Genomic DNA, 18131 nt, shown 5'->3' with positions numbered 1-18131 from the left:
CAGCAAGACTTGTCTCAAAAAAAAAAAAAAAAAAAATGATAGTGAGGAAGTGAGAATTTTATTTGGAGACACATAAATTGAAACTTTAAATATGTATATATCATCCCAGTGATTGTGGCTCACTGCAACCTCCTGAGCTCAAGTGATCCACCCACCTCCCTCCCAAAGTGCTGGTTTTATAGACCACAGCCAGCCACCCTTTTTAAACAAAATACGGTGCCAGGGCTGGGTGTGGTGGCTCATTCCTGTAATCCCAGCACTTTGAGAGGCCAAGGCGGGTCAACATGGCAAAACCCCGTCTCTGCTAAAAACTAGCCAAGCGTGGTGGGGCGCCAGTAGTCCCAGCTACTTGGGAGGCTGAGGCAGGAGAATTGCTTGAACCCAGGAGGTGGAGGTTGCAGTGAGCGGAGATTGCACCATTGCACTCCAGCCTGGGCGACAGAGTGAGACGCTATCTCAAAATAAATAAATAAATAAAAATGGGCACTTCCATTGGCCAAAGTCCTCATCCTGCTCTACTTTATTGACTTTCATTGCTTACCTGGTCCCTGGAGGCATATACACATTTGTCATCCTTGGGGCTCAATCAAATTGTATTGAATACATTTATTTGACATAAGTGCTTGTATTTTTTCATTTCACATAAGTATTCTATTTTCCTAACTAGATTGAAAGAAGCCGCTGGGTGTGGTGGCTCACATCTGTAATCTTAGCACTTTGGGAGGCTGATCACCTGAGGTTACAAGCTGGAGACCAGCCTGACCAACATGATGAAACAGTCTCTACCAAAAGTACAAAAAGTTGTTGGGCGTAGTGACAGGCACCTGTAGTCCCAACTACTCCAGAGACCGAGACAGGAGAATTGCTTGAACCCAGGAGGTGGAGGTTGCAGTGAGCTGAAATTGTACCACTGCACTCCAGCCTAGGCAACAGAGTCAGACTCTGTCTCAGAAAAGAAAAAAGAGGCCAGGCGTGGTGGCTCACGCCTGTAATCCAAGCACTTTGGAGGCCAAGGCGGGCGGATCACCTGAGGTCAGGAGTTCAAAACCAGCCTGACCAACATGGTGAAACCCTGTCTTTATTAAAAAAAAAAAAAAAAGAAAAAAAAAAGAAAAAAGCCATTTGGTGGACAGAATCAGAATCCTGTTAGGTATTTTTCTTTAATTTTCTTTTATCTTTCTCTCTCTTTCTCTCTCCTTCCTTTCTTCCTTTTCCCTCCCTCCCTTCCTTTCTTCCCTTCTTTCTCTCTCTTCCTCCCTCCCTCCCTCTTTCTTTCTTTGTTTCATTTTGAGACAGACTCTTGCTGTATCACCCAGGCTAGAGTGCAGTGGTGCAATCGCAGCTCACTGCAATGTCCACCTCCTCCCAGGCTCAAGCAACTTTCCCACCTCAGCCTCTTGTGTAGCTGGGACCACAGGTGCGCACCACCATGCCCAGCTAATTTTCAAATTTTTTCTACTGATGAGGTCCTGCTATATTGCACAGGCTGGTCTCAAACTCCTGGACTCAAGCTATTCTCCGGCCTTGGTCTCTCAAAGGACTGGGATTGCAGGTGTGAGCCACCACATCTGGAATATTTTTCTTTAAATTACTCTTTGGTTGTCACTTATTTAAATAAATATTAATATGTTTATATTGCACTCCAGCCTGAGTGACAGAGCAAGAGCCTGTCTCAGAACAAAACACTACAGATTGATAAAAATATAGGCAGTCTTGGCGGGGCACAGTGGCTCACACCTGTAATCCCAACATTTGGAAGTCCAGGGTTGGGAGATCACCTGAGATCAGGAGTTTGAGACCAGCCTGACCAACATGGTGAAACCCCGTCTCCACTAAAATACAAAAATTAGCTGGGTGTGGTGGTGTGCACATGCAATCCCAGCTACTAGGAAGGCAGGAGAATCGCTTCAACCTGGGAAGTAGAGGTTGCAGTGCGCCAAGATTGCACCACTGCATTCCAGCCTGGATGACAGCGAGATTCCATCTCCAAAAAAATAAATAGGCAGAGGCCGGGCGCGGTGGCTCAAGCCTGTAATCCCAGCACTTTGGGAGGCCGAGGCGGGTGGATCACGAGGTCAAGAGATCGAGACCATCCTGGTCAACATGGTGAAACCCCGTCTCTACTAATACAAAAAATTAGCTGGGCATGGTGGCGCGTGCCTGTAATCCCAGCTACTCAGGAGGCTGAGGCAGGAGAATTGCCTGAACCCAGGAGGCGGAGGTTGCGGTGAGCCGAGATCGCGCCATTGCACTCCAGCCTGAGTAACAACAGCGAAACTCCGTCTCAAAAAAATAAAATAAAATAAAAAATAAATAAATAAATAAATAAATAAATAGGCAGTTTGGATAAAGCCCAGAGTCTACTAGTTTGCAACAAATATCCTATATAGTATGTAAAATGCTGTGTACTGCGAGGTGCAGTGGCTCAACCTGTAATTCCAGCACTTTGGAAGGCCGAGGTGGGAGGATCACTTGAGCCCAGTAGTTTGAGGCAACATAGGGAGATACCCATCTCTAAAATAAAATAAAAATACAAAATGCTATGTACTATAGGGAATACAAAGATATTAGAAGTGGGAAAACCCTTCAAAATTTATAATTGAATACTAGAGGAAAACTATTTACAAAAAATGTACAATAGATGGCATGAGAGGTGTCTTGTATAACTTTTTTTTTTTTTCAAGAAAGGGTTTGCTCATCACCCAGGCTGGAATGCAGTGGCGCAATCTTGGCTCACTACAACCTCCACCTCCCAGGCTTAAGCCATCCACCCACCTCAGCCTCTTGAGTAGCTGGGACTGCAGGCACCTGCCACTATGCCCAGCTAATTTTTATATTTTTTCTTTTTTAGTAGAGACAGGGTTTCACCATGTTGGCCAGGCTGGTCTTGAACTTCTGGCCTCAAGTGATCCACCTGCCTCAGCCTCCCAAAGGGTTGGGATGACAGGCGTGTGCCACTGCACCTGGCCTTTGTATAACAAGAGTGTTTAGGCCGAGTGTGGTGACTCACGCCTGTCATCCCAGATGTTTGGGAGGCCGAGGCAGGCTGATAATTTGAGGTCAGGAGTTGGAGACCAGCCTGACCAACATAGTGAAACCCCATCGCTACTAAAAATACCAAAAAAAAAAAAAAAAAAAATTAGCTGGGCATGGTGGCGCCCACCTGTAATCCTAGCTACTCAGGAGGCTGAGACATGAGAATCACTTGAACCTGGGAGGCAGAGATTGTAGTGAGCTGAGATCACACCACTGCACTCCAGCCTGGGTGATAGAGTGAGACTCTGTCTCAAAAAAAAAAAAAAAAAGGCAAAAAAAGAGTTTTTAGTTGCAAGCAACAGAAAAACTGACTCTGGCTCATTTAACCAGAAAAGGGACTCATGAGAAGGATATGGACACCTCCAGAATCACCGGTTCTGAGTACAAATGGAATGTTGCATAACAATCTCTCAGGCTGCTGCTGTTTATCTGGCTCAGTAGCTGCATGTTCCCGAGGCCATTCCACTGCTCTGTAAAGCCACCCGCTTCTGGCTCTTGGGATGCACAGTAAGGCTGGTGAATCTAATAGGACTCTCAGGCCTTCCTTCACTGTGAAGTTAGTTCGTTTGATCAGATGCCACAATGTGTAAGATACCACAGTGGTGAATTAGGTATTCCGTAAACTCGTGTAGAGTGATATTGGTAAAAGAATTGAGCCAGGTGTGGTAGCTCATGCCTGTGAGCCTCAGGAGGCCTAGGCGGGCGGATCACGAGGTCAGGAGATGGAGACCATCCTGGCCAACATGGTGAAACTCTCTCTCTATTAAAAATACAAAAATTAGGCCGGGCGCAGTGGCTCACGCCTGTAATCCCAGCACTTTGGGAGGCCGAGGCGGGTGGATCACGAGGTCAAGAGATCGAGACCATCCTGGTCAACATGGTGAAACCCCGTCTCTACTAATACAAAAAAAAATTAGCTGGGCATGGTGGCGCGTGCCTGTAATTCCAGCTACTCAGGAGGCTGAGGCAGGAGAATTGCCTGAACCCAGGAGGCGGAGGTTGCGGTGAGCCGAGATCGCGCCATTGCACTCCAGCCTGGGTAACAAGAGCGAAACTCCGTCTCAAAAAAAAAAAAAAAATACAAAAATTAGCTGGGCAGTGGTGGCAGATGCCTATAATCTCAGCTACTTAGGAGGCTTAGGCAGGAGAATCGCTTGAACCCAGGAGGCAGAGGGTGCAGTGAGCTGAGATTGTGCCACTGCACTCCAGCCTGGTGACAGATCGAGACTCCACCTCAAAAAAGAAAAAAGAAAAAGAATTCAAATCTGATTTTCTTGCCAGCCATGCTTTCACCATGATGGAGAAACCTCGTCCTAATGAGATTGACTTACTGTCTCCATCGTGATAGAAATAATTCATTACAATTACTCCTCCTATCAGCAGTGGCAGCAGCCAGGTCAGCCTTGCGAGAAGCCGAGGATAAGCCCATCATTACCTCTGTCCCAGCTCTGTGGCCATTTTGTTCATTGCCTCCATAGGCAGGTGCTGACTTGATGGGAAGGAGCTTGAGCTACATCCACAGGAGGCTCTTCTTATCCACTTACTTACTAAAGCCTTAGCAGTGAGGACATTTTTATAGGTATTTATATGACACATAAATACCCTCACTTTCTAGATCTCTTCTGAGAGGTTCATCTACATCCTCTCTCCCAAACCTTGTCACCAATCTAAGTCCATGACCACCTGACCCAGACATTGGTAAAGAGTCCTCATGGCAAAGAGAACCACAGGAGTGCTACTTCTGTCTGCAGAGAGGATTTCTTCTTGCTGCTGTCCTCGAAGACCACTTTGAAGTGCATCTGTAACACTTTAGCAATCCACTTCCAGCTGATCCTACCTGTAAACTGAGCTCAAATGTTGCACTCCGTAGTCACCTGCTTCATGGTGAGTTCTCCATAGGGTGGTGGTTGGGAATCAAGGGAGGGGTGGCAGTGAAATGGGATAAACACATTGTAGTTGAACCTCTTCTGTGCTTCTCTGGGACCTGCCCAGGCCTGCTCTTATATACAACATGTCTTCTTTTTTTTTTTTTTCGAGGCAGAGTCTCACTCTGTTGCCCATGCTAGAGTGCAGTGGCATGATCTTGGCTCACTGTTCAACCTCCGCCTCTCAAGTTCAAGCGATTTCTGTCTAATTTTTTTATTTTTAGTAGAGATGAGGTTTCACCATGTTGGCCAGTCTGGTCTTGAACTCCTGATCTCAAGTGATCTGCCCTCCTTAGCCTCCCAAAGTGCTGGGATTTCAGGTGTGAGCCACCTCAGCCAAACTACATCATGTCTTCTTGGGGAAGGGAGCACTACTGGACATTTTTTGGCTAAGTGGAACAGATACTTCCCGACAAGCTGCACAGGTATGTGATCACTTGGCTTTCAATCTTTGCTAGGGCCCAGGAGCAAAGTAAGAGCAGTTTCCAAAAATAATATTTATTAGCTAAAGAGAACAAGGCTTTGATCCAAAACCCGAAGCACAATGATAGGATGCTCCTTTGCAGGCTTTTCATGTGCCCTTTACAGCACCCCAGTATGTGGTTGTACAGAGAGCGCTGTTGGAGCCACTGGGTTATGAGGACCAATTAGCAGAGCTCCTTGCACCACAGCCTGGACCTGCTGAAGAATCTTCCCTTGCTCTGCCTTGTGGCTGAATTAGCAAGGCTTCAGGTCACTCTGAAAATGGGTTAAGAGCTCAAATAAACATGGTATATATAGTCTTCTTTTTTTTTTTTTTTTTTTTTTTTTTTTTTTTTGAGACAGAGTCTCACTCTATCACCCAGGCTGGAGTGCAGTGGCATGACCTCTGCTCACTGCAACCTCCATCTCCTAAGTTCAAGAGATTCTCCTGCCTCAGTCTCCTGAGTAGCTGGGATTACAGGCACATGGATACTTTTTGTATTTTTAGTAGAGAAGGGGTTTCACCATGTTAGCCAGGCTGGTCTCGAACTCCTGACTGCAGGTAATCCACCTGCCTTGGCCTCCCAAAGAGCTAGGATTACAGGTGTGAACCACCACACCCGGCCTTGTATATCTAGTCTTCTAACTCCAAAGAGCATCACCAAGCATCCTGTACTATCGAAAGAAACCACCCACCCACAGTTCTTGACTTCTTTATATCTTTTATATGTCCCTTGGCTATGGCTACTCTTTAAGACTTACAAGTGACATGGGTGATTTTGTTAAAATCTTTTGCCACTTATTGCAAACAGTATGCTCAAAACAATGTCCAATTGGCTGTCAGAATCTCATGCTATTACACTAGATACATGACTGGGCACAGTGACTCATGCCTGTAATCCCAGCATTTTGAGAGGCTGAGGCGGGTGAATCATCTGAGGTCAGGAGTTCAAGACCAGTCTGACCAACATGGAGAAATCCCTTCTCTACTAAAAATACAAAATCAGCTGGGCATGGTGGCGCATGCCTGTAGTCCCAGCTACTTGGGAGGCTGAGGCAGGAGAATTGCTTGAACCCAAGAGGTGGAGGCTGTGGTGAGCTGAGATCGCGCCATTGCGCTCCAGCCTGGGCAACAAGAGTGAAACTCTGCCCCCCCCAAAAAAGTGCTAGATACATATTTTCTACCATCAGCCGCAGAAGACTAGAGTGAGAGTCACAGGCCACTCCCATCCCATTTCCCTGAGCGCCTACAGCCTACCACTATTCTGGTACCAACTTCTTTATCGGTTGAGTTCTGGATGGCAAGCAACAGAACCACTGCCTACTTCAAGCTCACAGAATCTCCAACAGTGCCCAAGAATGAGGTTCGGAGACTTTGCAGCCAGCAAGTGTCCAAAATCAGGTGAGGACAGCATGATGGCAGCTGCCTGGCAGAAAGCCCAGCTTGCCCTGATAAAGCACCAATCCTGGACACTGGACACTGCCTCACAGCTTTGCTAGCTTCTAGCTAAAAGGCTGGGCTGGGTGTGCCTGAGTTCAGGGTCTAGCAGCGGGAGGGAGCAGGACAGGAAGTGCCTGGCATATCAGCTCCCATAGTGGGTTACAGGCTACATATAATATGAAGGGTTCCTTAAACCTGGGAGGGAGTTCAGACTGGATGAAATATGACAGATGAGGTGTGATGGCTCACACGTATAATCCCAGCACTTTGGGTGATTGAGGCGGGAAGAACACTTGAGCCCAGGAGTTCAAGGCTGCAGTGAGCTATGATTGTGCCACTACACTTTAGCAGTCTGGACGACAAAGCAAGACCTTGTCTCTTAAAAAAAAAAAAAAAAAAAAAAAAGCCACACAGAGAGAAGCCAGTCTGATTTGATTTAGACTTAGATGAGTTGGGTGATGTATCACACATCTGCAGTTAAGGCTCAGAAAGTCAGAGGAGAGGAACTGGTTTATGAAGGAAGTGTTTAGCTCTGTGACCTTAGACAGGTCAATCAACACTGACTGAGCCCCAGTTTGTTCAAAAATCAGTTAAGGGGGCTGGGCTAGAATCAGACTTTCCAACACTCCACAGTATAGCACCCAGTGAAAATTAGCAGGAAATATGGAATGTGGTTTAAAACATTTCTTTTTTTTTTCTTTATAGATTACTCAGCCTTAGATATGTTAAAACATTTCTTTCTTTTTGTTTGTTTGTTTTTCGTAGAGACCAGGTTTCACCATATTGATCAGGCTGGTCTTGAACTCCTGACCTGAGGTGATCCACCCACCTCGGCCTCCCAAAGTGCTGGGATTACAGGCATGAGCCACCACACCTGGACAAAACATTTCTTTATATAATACAATTATAATACAAATAAAATATATAGCATTGGAGAAGATATTATATATTTCATTTGTAACACTTTCCCCAAAAAGCCTTCTTTTTTTTTAATTCTACCTAAAGTTTTTTAACTCTATTTCTTTTTTTTAAGCCTTCTTTTTTCAAATGAGAAATTTGAACTTAAATCCATATACCTCACTTTTATTCTCAGATTTGTGCTCTAAATAGCTTATGTAGGTAAGTCCAGATCAAGTTCTTTAACTGATCTGTTTCTTTTTCTCTTTTTCTTTAATTTTTTTTTTTTTTTTTAGAAATGAGGTCTCCCTTTGTCATCCAGGCTGGGGTGCAGTGGTGTAGTCATACCTCTTTGCAGCCTCAAACTCCTGGGCTTAATGCATCCTCCCACCTCAGCCTTCCAAGTAGCCAAGATTATAGTCTTGAGCCATCACCCTGGTGCCTGATCTCTTTAAATGACAAGAAACCATTTGCAACTGTATGTTACAAGAATTTAAGCCATCTTTTACAACCAAACCTTCACAACAGTGAAAATGATATTTAAGTTAAAGTTCTTTTGTTTCTTTCATTAACAAATGTCCTTAGAATATTCCTTCTGGACTTTAGAGCCAATCAAAATTTTCCATGGTATTTCAAAATCATGATGAGTTTCCAATGGATAGAACACAAATGCATTAGCCACTTGTATTCTTTTTTTTGTAGAGATGGGGTTTCTCCATGTTGGTCAGGCTGGTCTCGAACTCCCAACCTCAGGTGATCCATCCACCTCCGCCTCCCAAAGTGCTGAGATTACAGGTGTGAGCCACTGTGCCCAGCCCACTAATGCACTGTTAGGACAATCACCTCACAGCCTGGACATCATTTGTGGTATATTGGCCAAAATTATCCAATACAAAAGCGTGTGAAGATAGTTTCTAAGCTGCCTGCCCCAGAATCCCCAACCCCCATCTCTTGATTTTTTAATTTTTATTTATTTATTATTAACAGTATTTAAGATGGAGTCTGGCTCTGTTGACCAGGCTGGAGTGCAATAGCGTGATCTCAGCTCACTGCAACCTCCACCTCCTGGGTTCAAGCAATTCTCCTGCCTCAGCTTCCCAAGTAGCTGGGATTATGGGCATGCACCACCACACCCAGCTAATTTTTGTATTTTTAGTAGAGACGAGGTTTCACCATGTTGGCCAGGCTGATCTCAAATTCCTGACCTCAAGTGATCCATCCGCCTCAGCCTCCCAAAGTGCTGGAGTTACAGGCATGAGCCACCATGCCCCACCCTTATTTCTTTCTCTTTTCTCTCTCTTTCTTACACACACACACACACACACACACACACACACACTGACACCTTCCTGCACATTGGATTACTCCTTATACTCTTTGGGCTCCTGAGACATGAATTCCTCTAGCATCTTTGTGGGTCCCTCGTCTATGCAGGCAATAATGTGCTATGCAACTGAATGCCAATGGTGGCCTCCTGCCCACCATCAGACACCACCCTGTTAAGCCCATCAGGGGATGAAGTTGTCATAAAAAAGTGGCTCAGAGGCTGCGGACACCCTGAGAACATGGAGGATGAATATCTATCCCCACCCACCCCGTGTTCTATTTGCTATGTATCAGTCCATAGCTCCCTGATCAGGAAGGTCTAGATTAGATCATCTCTAAGGTTCCTTCCAATGCTAATCTCTGTGATTATGATCTGGCTATGGCTCCTATTTAAGTGTGCTGAATTTGGCTTATTGATGAAATAATGAGGTGAAAATGTCCAAAAGACAGTTTGAAATATAGACTTGGCTGGGAAAAGTGGCTCATATCTGTAATCCCAGTACTTTGGGAGGCCAAGATGGCCAGATCACTTGAAGTCAGGAGTTCTAGACCAGCCTGGGCAGCATGGTGAAACCCCACCTCTACAAAAAATAGAAAAATGAGCTAGGCGTGGTGACACGTATCTGTAGTTCCAGCTACAGAGGCTGAGGTGGGAGGATTGCCTGAACCTAGGAAGCAAAGCTGTGAGCTGAGATTACACCGCTTGCACTCCAGCCTGTGAATAAGAATAAGACCCTGTCTCCAAAAAAAAGAAAAAAAAAAAAGAAAAGAAAAAAGGTAGACTGACGCTCTGGAAGGATTGAAGCTGGGGGTATAATGTGGGAATCAGTCTCATTGAGATGAAAATTGCAGCCAGGCAGACTATTTATCTTGAGACAGAGTCTCACCCTGTTGCCCAGGCTGGAGTACAGAGGCACAGTCTTGGCTGACTGAAACCTCTGCCTCCCGGGTTCAAGCAATTCTCACACCTCAGCCTCCCCGGGAGCTGAGATTACAGGCACACGCCACCATGCCCAGCTAATTTTTGTAATTTTTGTAGAGACAAGAGTTTCACCATGTTGGCCAGGCGGTCTTGAACACCTGACCTCAAGTGATCCACCCACCTTAACCTCCCAAAGCATTAGGATTACAGGCATGAGCCACCTCGCCCAGCCTTAGACTAAACTATTATAAAAGAGAAAGCAGAGAGAGTAAGAGTAACTCATATAGACCCTGGGGAATCGCCTAAATTTCAGAAGCTGGAAAGGGAGAAAGAGTGGTCTACTTGATGACATGAAGCATCATTAATCAATATCAATACTCACTTCAGGGTAAAGGCATAGCCAAATTGGAAACTATGAACAAATTTCAGAAACTATGCACCAGAACTTAAAAACCTCAAATCCTAGTTTTCTTCCTATCTCTTTGGCCACTCCCCTCAATTTCTTAAGTTTTTATTTATTTATTTATTTATTTATTTATTTATTTGAGACAGGGTCTTGCTCTGTCACCCTGGCTGGAGTGCAGTGGGGTGATCATGGCTCACTGCAGCCTCAACCTCTTGGGCTCAAGCAATCCTCCCACCTTAGCTTCCTGAGTAGCTGGGACTACAGGCTCTCACTACCACACCTGGCTAATTTTTGTATTTTTAATAGAGACAGGTTTTGCTATGTTGGCCGGGCTGGTCTCGAACTCCTGGCCTCAGGTGATTTGCCTGCCTCGGCCTCCCGAAGTGCTAGGATTACAGGTGTGAGCCAGTAGGCCTGGCCTCAGTTTCTTTTATGGAGATTGGCTCAATGTCATTATCCTCAGGCTTCTCTCCTGTGTACACATCTCCTGAACCATCCAGTCCAGTCTCATGAAATTTGCCACCCAATGTGCTCATGTTTCCCAAACCAGCATCTCTTGTCTAGACCCATGCTCGAATTAGCTGTTTCTCAAGTAACTTTTTTTTTTTTTTCACTTCCCTGGTACTAGGGATAAAAGTCCCCTGAATTCAAACGTGAATATTCACTTCACGCAGTCCTCTGGGAGGTCCACCAATCCCTGTTTTGGGAAGAAAGGAGCTGACCTCTAGCTGAGAAAAAAACTCCATTCAAGGACCGTGCCTTCCACGTGCCTCACAATCTCAACTTCTTGCTTGGGATCTCCAGCCTCACCAAGGCTCAAAACGGACCCCAACTGCTCCTGCGCCACTGGTGGCTCCTGCACGCGCGCCGGCTCCTGCGACTGCAAAGAATGCAAATGCACCTCCTGCAAGAAGAGCTGCTGCTCCTGCTGCCCCATGGGCTGTGTCTGCAAAGGGGCGTTGGAGGAATGCAGCTGCTGTGCCTGATGTGAGGACAACCCTGCTCCCAGATGTAAATAGACTAACCTGCACAAACCTGGATTTAAAAAAAAAATACAATCCTGAGCCATTTGCTGCATTTCTTTTTCTATTAAATTTGTGAATGACAATAAAACAATTTTGACTTGAAACAAACAAACAAAAACTCCATTCAAGGATCTAAAAATTTGGCAGCTTGGAAGTGCAAAAAAAAAAAAAAAAAATACAGCTTTGTATAGTGAGGCAAGGTGACCAACTTCTTCTAGTTTGCCAAAGAGTTTCCCAGTTTTGACACAAAAAGTCCCAAATCCCAGGAAACCTCTCAGTCCCAGGCAAATCAGGTGGTTAGCCAACCCTACAGGGAGGTGTCCTTTATGAGGCATGGCAAGGGCGGAGGCTTGGCAAAGGTGGCTGTGCCCATCAAACACAGACAGTTTATGAATGCTTGGGTGAGTAGTGCATATGCTTTAACTACTCCCTAGGGCCCTCAGAGCCTTTCGCAGGGGTCCCTAAGAGCAGGTGGGGGCAATGGAGCAGTGAAATTTGGGCATAAGGCTAATGTGACCTCATTTAAAACTGCAGGCTGGCGAGGCCCAGGGACTTTGGGTATCTATTTACATAGCCAAGATCACACCAATTCACATTTTATCTAGTGCTTTTTTTTTTTTTTTTTTTGTTAAATCTATGGCTCTGCCAAACATTGTCGCAGTTTCACAGCTACATAATACTCCATCAAGAGGTTATTTAGGCTGGGCACAGTAGCTCATACCTGTAATCCCAGCATTTTTGGGAGGCCAAGGTGGATGGATGACTTGGGGTCAGGAGTTTGAGACCAGCCTGGCCAACCTAAGACCGCATCTTTACTAAAAATACAAAAATTAGCCGCATGTGGCGCACATCTATGGTCCCAGCTACTCAGGAGGCTGTGGCATGAGAATTGCTTGAACCCATGAGGTGGAGGTTTCAGTGAGCTGAGATTATACCACTCCACTCCAGCCTGGGTGATAGTGAGACTCTGTCTTAAAAAAAAAAAAAAAAAAAAGGCTGGGTGTGGTGGCTCACACCTGTAATCCCAGCAGCACTTTGGGAGGCCGAGGTGGGTGGACCATGAGGTCAGGGGTTCAAGACCAGCCTGGCCAACATGGTGAAACCCCATATCTACTAAAAATACAAAAAATAGCTGGATATGGTGGCGCATTCTTGTCATCCCAGCTACTTGGGAGGATGATGCAGGAGAATCGCTTGAACCAGGACCCAGGAGGCGGAGGTTGCAGTGAGCCGAAATCGTGCCACTGCCCTTCAGCCTGGGCTACAGAGCAAGATTCTGTCTCAGAAAAAAAAAAAAAAAGAGGATTTTCAGTGTGTTCCAGAAATGTTCCTATTATAAATACATCTTTGTGCTAAAAGAGTTTTTTTTTTTTTTCTACATTTAAGATTTTTTTCAGGCTAGATGCAGTGGCTCATGCCTATAATCCCAGCAGTTTGGGAGGCCAAGGCAGGAGGATTGCTTGAAGCCAGGAGTTCAAAACTAGTCTGGTCAACATAGGGAGACCCCATCTCTAAAAAAAAAAAAATGTTTTTTAGCTGCACATGGTGGCATGCCCCTGTAGTTCCAGCTACTTGGGAGGCTGAGGAGGGAAGATCACTTCAGCCCAACTGTTCAAGGTTTCAGTGAGCTATGATTGCACCACTGTACCCCAGCCTGGGTGACAGAGCAAGACCCTCTCTCTTAAAAAATAAAAATATACATTTTTTGCAGTAGTAATTTGGAAGTACCATTATGTGCCAGAGATAGTGCTAAGTGCTTTACATGCATTATTTCCTTTAAATCTCATCATAAATAACACTCTGGAGTAGGTAATATTTTCCCCAGGTAGAAACTGGTGCTCAGAGGTTATGTAATTTTCCCAAAGCCACATAGCTAGTGCGTGATGAAGTCAAGATTTGAAATCAGCACCACCACATACTTTCAAAATATGTTGATGGCGAATTTTGGTTTGTTTATGACTCTGTCATCTTTTGCCTGCTTTGCTCTACTGAGCTGCCACTGAGCCTTGTATATGTATCTCTTTATTTTTGGTTATGTACACTGCCCCAGTGACCATGCGTGTCTCTCTTTAGCACCTCTCCCACTGTGTTGAAATTGCTTGTTTGTACTTCCGCTCCACCTACAAGTGGAGGGTAGAACTGCATTTATTCATCTTTTTCCAACACATCTAGCAAGATATAGAGACTCAAGAGAAACTTGTTGTTGAACATATAAAAGGAGAACTCCAGGCTGGGTGAGATGGCTCATACCTTGTAACCCCAGCACTTTGGGAGGCCGAGGCAGGTGGATCACCTGAGGTTGGGAGTTCAAGACCAGCCTGACCAACATGGTGAAACCCCATCTCTACTAAAAATACAAAATTAGCCAGGTGTGGTAGCACAGTCCTGTAATCCCAGCTACTCAGGAGGCTGAGGCTGAAGAATTGCTTGAACCTGGGAGGCGGAGGTTGAGGTGAGCGAGATCACGCCATTGCACTCCAGCCTGGGCAACAAGAGCAAAACTCCATCTCAAAAAAAAAAAATTAACTGGGGTTGGTAGCGGGTATCTGTAATCCCAGCTACTTGAGAGGCTGAGGCAGGAGAATCGCTTTAACCCGGGAGATGGAGGTTGCAGTGAGCCAAGATCTCACCATTGCACTCCAGCCCGAGTGACAGAGTGAGGCTCTGTTGCAAATTAATTAATTAATTAATTAATAATAAAAGGAGAACTCCACTGGCTGAGAGCGAAGGGAAGCATGATTTCAGGATTGAGGATACTGGAACTGCTGAATGAGTGAGGGTTGACAGTCTAGTAGGTATTCAAAGAAGATGCATTACCAGGAGTCAGGGAGGACTTGAGTCCATCAAACTTGAATATACAGAGTGGATCCAGCTTGCTTGGGAAACAGTGGGAAGAACAAAATGTTTGGGGGCCAGCTCTGTGATCCTGGGCAGGTTTCTTTTGAGACAGAGTCTCGCTCTGTCACCCAGGCTGGAGTGCAGTAGTGCAATCTCGACTCACTGCAACCTCCGCCTCCTGGGTTCAAGCGATTCTCCTGCCTCAGCCTCCAGAATAGCTGAGATTACAGGTGCCCACCACCATGCCTGGCTAATTTTTGTATTTTTAGTAGAGATGAGATTTCACCATGTTGACCAGGCTGGTCTCCATCTCCTGACCTCAAGTGGCCCGCCTCAGCCTCCCAAAGTGCTAGGATTATAGGCGAGAGCCACCTTGCCCAGCCTGGGCAGGTGTCTTGACCTCGGTCTCCTCATCTGTAAAATGGAATGTATCCATCCACCTCACAGAGTTTAATAAAATGAGGATTAAATGAAATAATGAATATAAAGAGCTTAGCATGGTGCCTGAAACCTAGTAAACAATAAAGGTTAGTGGTAATAATAATTATGAACTTATTATTTAATATTTTATTAATAGAACATTTGGGAATGCATAGACAGTCATATGATATAGTTTAATGTAAATACTCTGGAATTAGATCTGGATTTGGTCCCATGGATACTGGGTACTGTCATAATTAATGCATATATAGAGATATATATATACATACATATATATGTTTTTTTTAACCTCTCTGAGTCTTAATTTTTTCAGCTGTGAAATGAAAGTAAAAATAGAATTTATTGCATAGGATTATTTTAAGGATTCAATAAATAATACACATAATATATTTAACTTGGGGACCTGATAACATGGGAGATTCTCGAAATTTTTATCTTCTAATTGTCATTTAAGCTTGCAGTGATTTTATTTATTTTCTGTTTATTTTTTATTTTTATTTTTATTTTTTTAATTTTTTTTTTATAGACGGGGTTTCACCATGTTGGTCAGGGTGGTCTTGAAGTCCCGATTTCAGGTGATCTGCCCGCCTTGGCCTCCAAAGTGCTTGGATTACAGGCATGAGCCACCATGCCCGGCCTTATTTTTTATTTTTTTATAATCTATTTACTGTAGAGATGGGGTCTCATGATACTGCCCAGGCTGGTCTTGAACCCCTGGACTCAAGTGATGCTCCTGCCTCAGCCTTACAAAGTGCTGGGCCTACAGGTATGAGCCCCTGTGCCTGGCTAAGAGATTATTTAATTTATTGATTAATTGATTGAGATGGAGTCTCGCTCTGTCACCCAGGCTGGAGTGCAGTGGCACAATCTCAGCTCACTGCAACCTCCACTTCCCAGTTCAAGTGATTCTCTTGCCTCAACCTCCTAAGTAGCTGGGATTACACGTGTGCGCCACAATGCCCAGCTAATTTTTGTATTTTTAAGTACAGACAGGGTTTCATCATGTTGGCCAGGCTGATCTCACCTTCCTGACCTCAAGTGATTCACCTGCCTCAGCCTCCCAAAGTGCTGGGATTACAGGCATGAGCCACCATACCTGGCCTGGCTAAGAGATTTTAAATCCTCTCATTCTCCTAGAAAGAATACCATCAGTTTATGTCAACCCAGACCCCATCTCTGACTTACCCTTTAACATTCTGTTAGCTACGTGAATAATTCTCCTGTTTGTACCAATATAACCTTAGATGTGTTTGTGTGTGTGTGTGTGTGTGTGTGTGTGTGTGTGTGTTTATTTTTTTGAGACAGAGTCTCACTCTGTCGCTCAGGCTGGAGAACAGTGGTGCAGTCTTGGCTCACTGCAACCTCTGCCTCCCAGGTTCAAGTGATTCTCCTGCCTCAGACTCCCGAGTAGCTGGGACTACAGGTGCCTGCTACCATACCCAGCTAATTTTTCCATTTTTAGTAGAGACAGGGTTTCACCATGTTGGCCAGGCTGATCTCAACCTCCTGACCTCAAGTGATCCACCTGCCTCGGCCTCTCAAAGTGCTGGGATTACAGGCATGAGCCACCATGCCCGGCCAAGTATATTATTTTGATTTTGAAAATTAAAATATTATAAAATTAAAACCCAAACCAGAATGAGATGCCACTTTACATTCACTAGCATGGCTGTAATTGTTTAAAAAACAAAATAAAAAGTGTAAAAGAGGAATGGGAAATTAGAGCCATTATATATTGTTAACAAGAATGTAAAACCATGTAGCACTGTGGAAAATACTTTCGCAGTTACTGAAAAAGTTAAACCTGGAGTTACTATATGACCCGGTAATTCTATTCATACACATACAGTCAAAAGAATTGCAAACAAATGGTCATGCAAAAACATACACATATGTATTTAGCAGCATTATTCTCAATGACCAAAAGGTGGAAACAACCTACATGTGCATTAACTGATGAATTGACAACCCCAATGAGATTTATCCACATAATGGACATATTATTCAGCCTTAAAAGGATGGAAATTGGCCAGGCGCGGTGGCTCACGTCTGTAATCCCAGCACTTTGGGAGGCCGAGGCGGGTAGATCACGAGGTCAAGAGATCGAGACCATTCTGGTCAACATGGTGAAACCCCATCTCTACTAAAAATACAAAAAATTAGCTGGGCATGGTGGCACGTGCCTGTAATCCCAGCTACTCAGGAGGCTGAGGCAGGAGAATTGCCTGAACCCAGGAGGCGGAGGTTGCGGTGAGCCGAGATTGCGCCATTGCACTCCAGCCTGGGTAACAAGAGTGAAACTCCATCTCTAAAAAAAAAAAAAAAAAAAAAAAGGATGGAAATTCTAGCACGTTACAACATGGAGAATCCTTGAGGGCATGAAGCAAAATAAGCCAATTACCAAAATACTGTGTGATTCCACTCATATGAGGCACTTAGAGTGGTCAAATCCATAAAGACAGAAAGTAGGCTGTGCCAGGGGTGGCTCACGCCTGTAATCTCAGCATTTTAGGGGGCCAAGTTGGGCAGATCCTGAGGTCAGGAGTTCAAGACCAGGCTGGTCAAAATGGCGAAACCCCATCTCTACTAAAAATACAAAAATTAGCCGGACATGATCACAGGAGCCTATAATCCCAGCTACTTGGGAGGCTGAAGCAGAGAATTGCTTGAACCTGGAAGGCGGAGGTTGCAGTGAGCCGAGATCATACCATTGCACTCCAGCCTGGGTCTTAAAGCTAGGCTCCGTCTCAAAAAAAAAAAGTAGAAGGGTGGTTACCATGGGCTGAGAGAAGGAGAGAATGGGGAGTTAGTGTTAAACAGGTACAGAGTTTCAATTTGGGAAGATGAAAAAGTTCTGGTGATTAGTTGTACATCAATGTGAATATACTTAACACTACTGAATTGTACACTTAAAAATGGTTAGAGACAACCAGGTGTGGTAGCTCACACCTATAATCCCAGGACTTTGGGAGGCCAAGGTGGGTGGATCACTTGAGTCCAGGAGTTCAAGACAAGCCTAGGCCACTTAGCAAAACCCCAACACTACAAACAATGCAAAAGTTAGCCAGGTGTGGTTGTATGTGCCTGTGGTCCCAGTTACTTGTGAGATTGAGGTAGGAGGATCACCTGAGCCTGGGGAGGTCAAGGCTGCAGTGAGCCATGATCACACCACTGCACTCCAGCCTGGAAGACGGAGTGAGACTCTGTCTCAAAAAAAAGGGGGCATGGGTGCAGTGGTTAGAGTGTAAATTTTATGTTATGCATACTTTACCACAGTTTAAAAAATTATTTGAAATAAACCATACATGAAAGTCTTATTTAGTGAAATCAGGTATTGTATGATTTCATTTATATGCCCCAAATGGGACATATAAATTCATAGGAAGTAAATAAATACTTGGCTGGGTGTGGT

General features: G+C 44.7%; 1 protein-coding gene across 1 annotated transcript; it reads left to right on the top strand.

Annotated features, from left to right (window-relative positions):
* The first annotated feature begins 6721 nt into the window (after positions 1 to 6721).
* LOC135271669 (keratin-associated protein 5-6-like) lies at positions 6722 to 11401 on the top strand. Its single transcript, XM_064369415.1, has 2 exons — positions 6722 to 6787; positions 11144 to 11401. The coding sequence occupies exons 1-2, from the start codon at positions 6722 to 6724 to the stop codon at positions 11399 to 11401; spliced, it is 324 nt and encodes a 107-aa protein (XP_064225485.1).
* The last annotated feature ends 6730 nt before the right edge of the window (positions 11402 to 18131 follow it).

This window comes from Aotus nancymaae, unplaced genomic scaffold, assembly GCF_030222135.1.
Source record: "Aotus nancymaae isolate 86718 unplaced genomic scaffold, 86718_ANA_hifiasm-v0.15.2.pri h1tg000089l, whole genome shotgun sequence".
Lineage (NCBI taxonomy): Eukaryota > Metazoa > Chordata > Mammalia > Primates > Aotidae > Aotus > Aotus nancymaae.
Note: the sequence above shows the minus strand (reverse complement) of the source record. Positions and strands in the feature narration are given on the sequence as shown.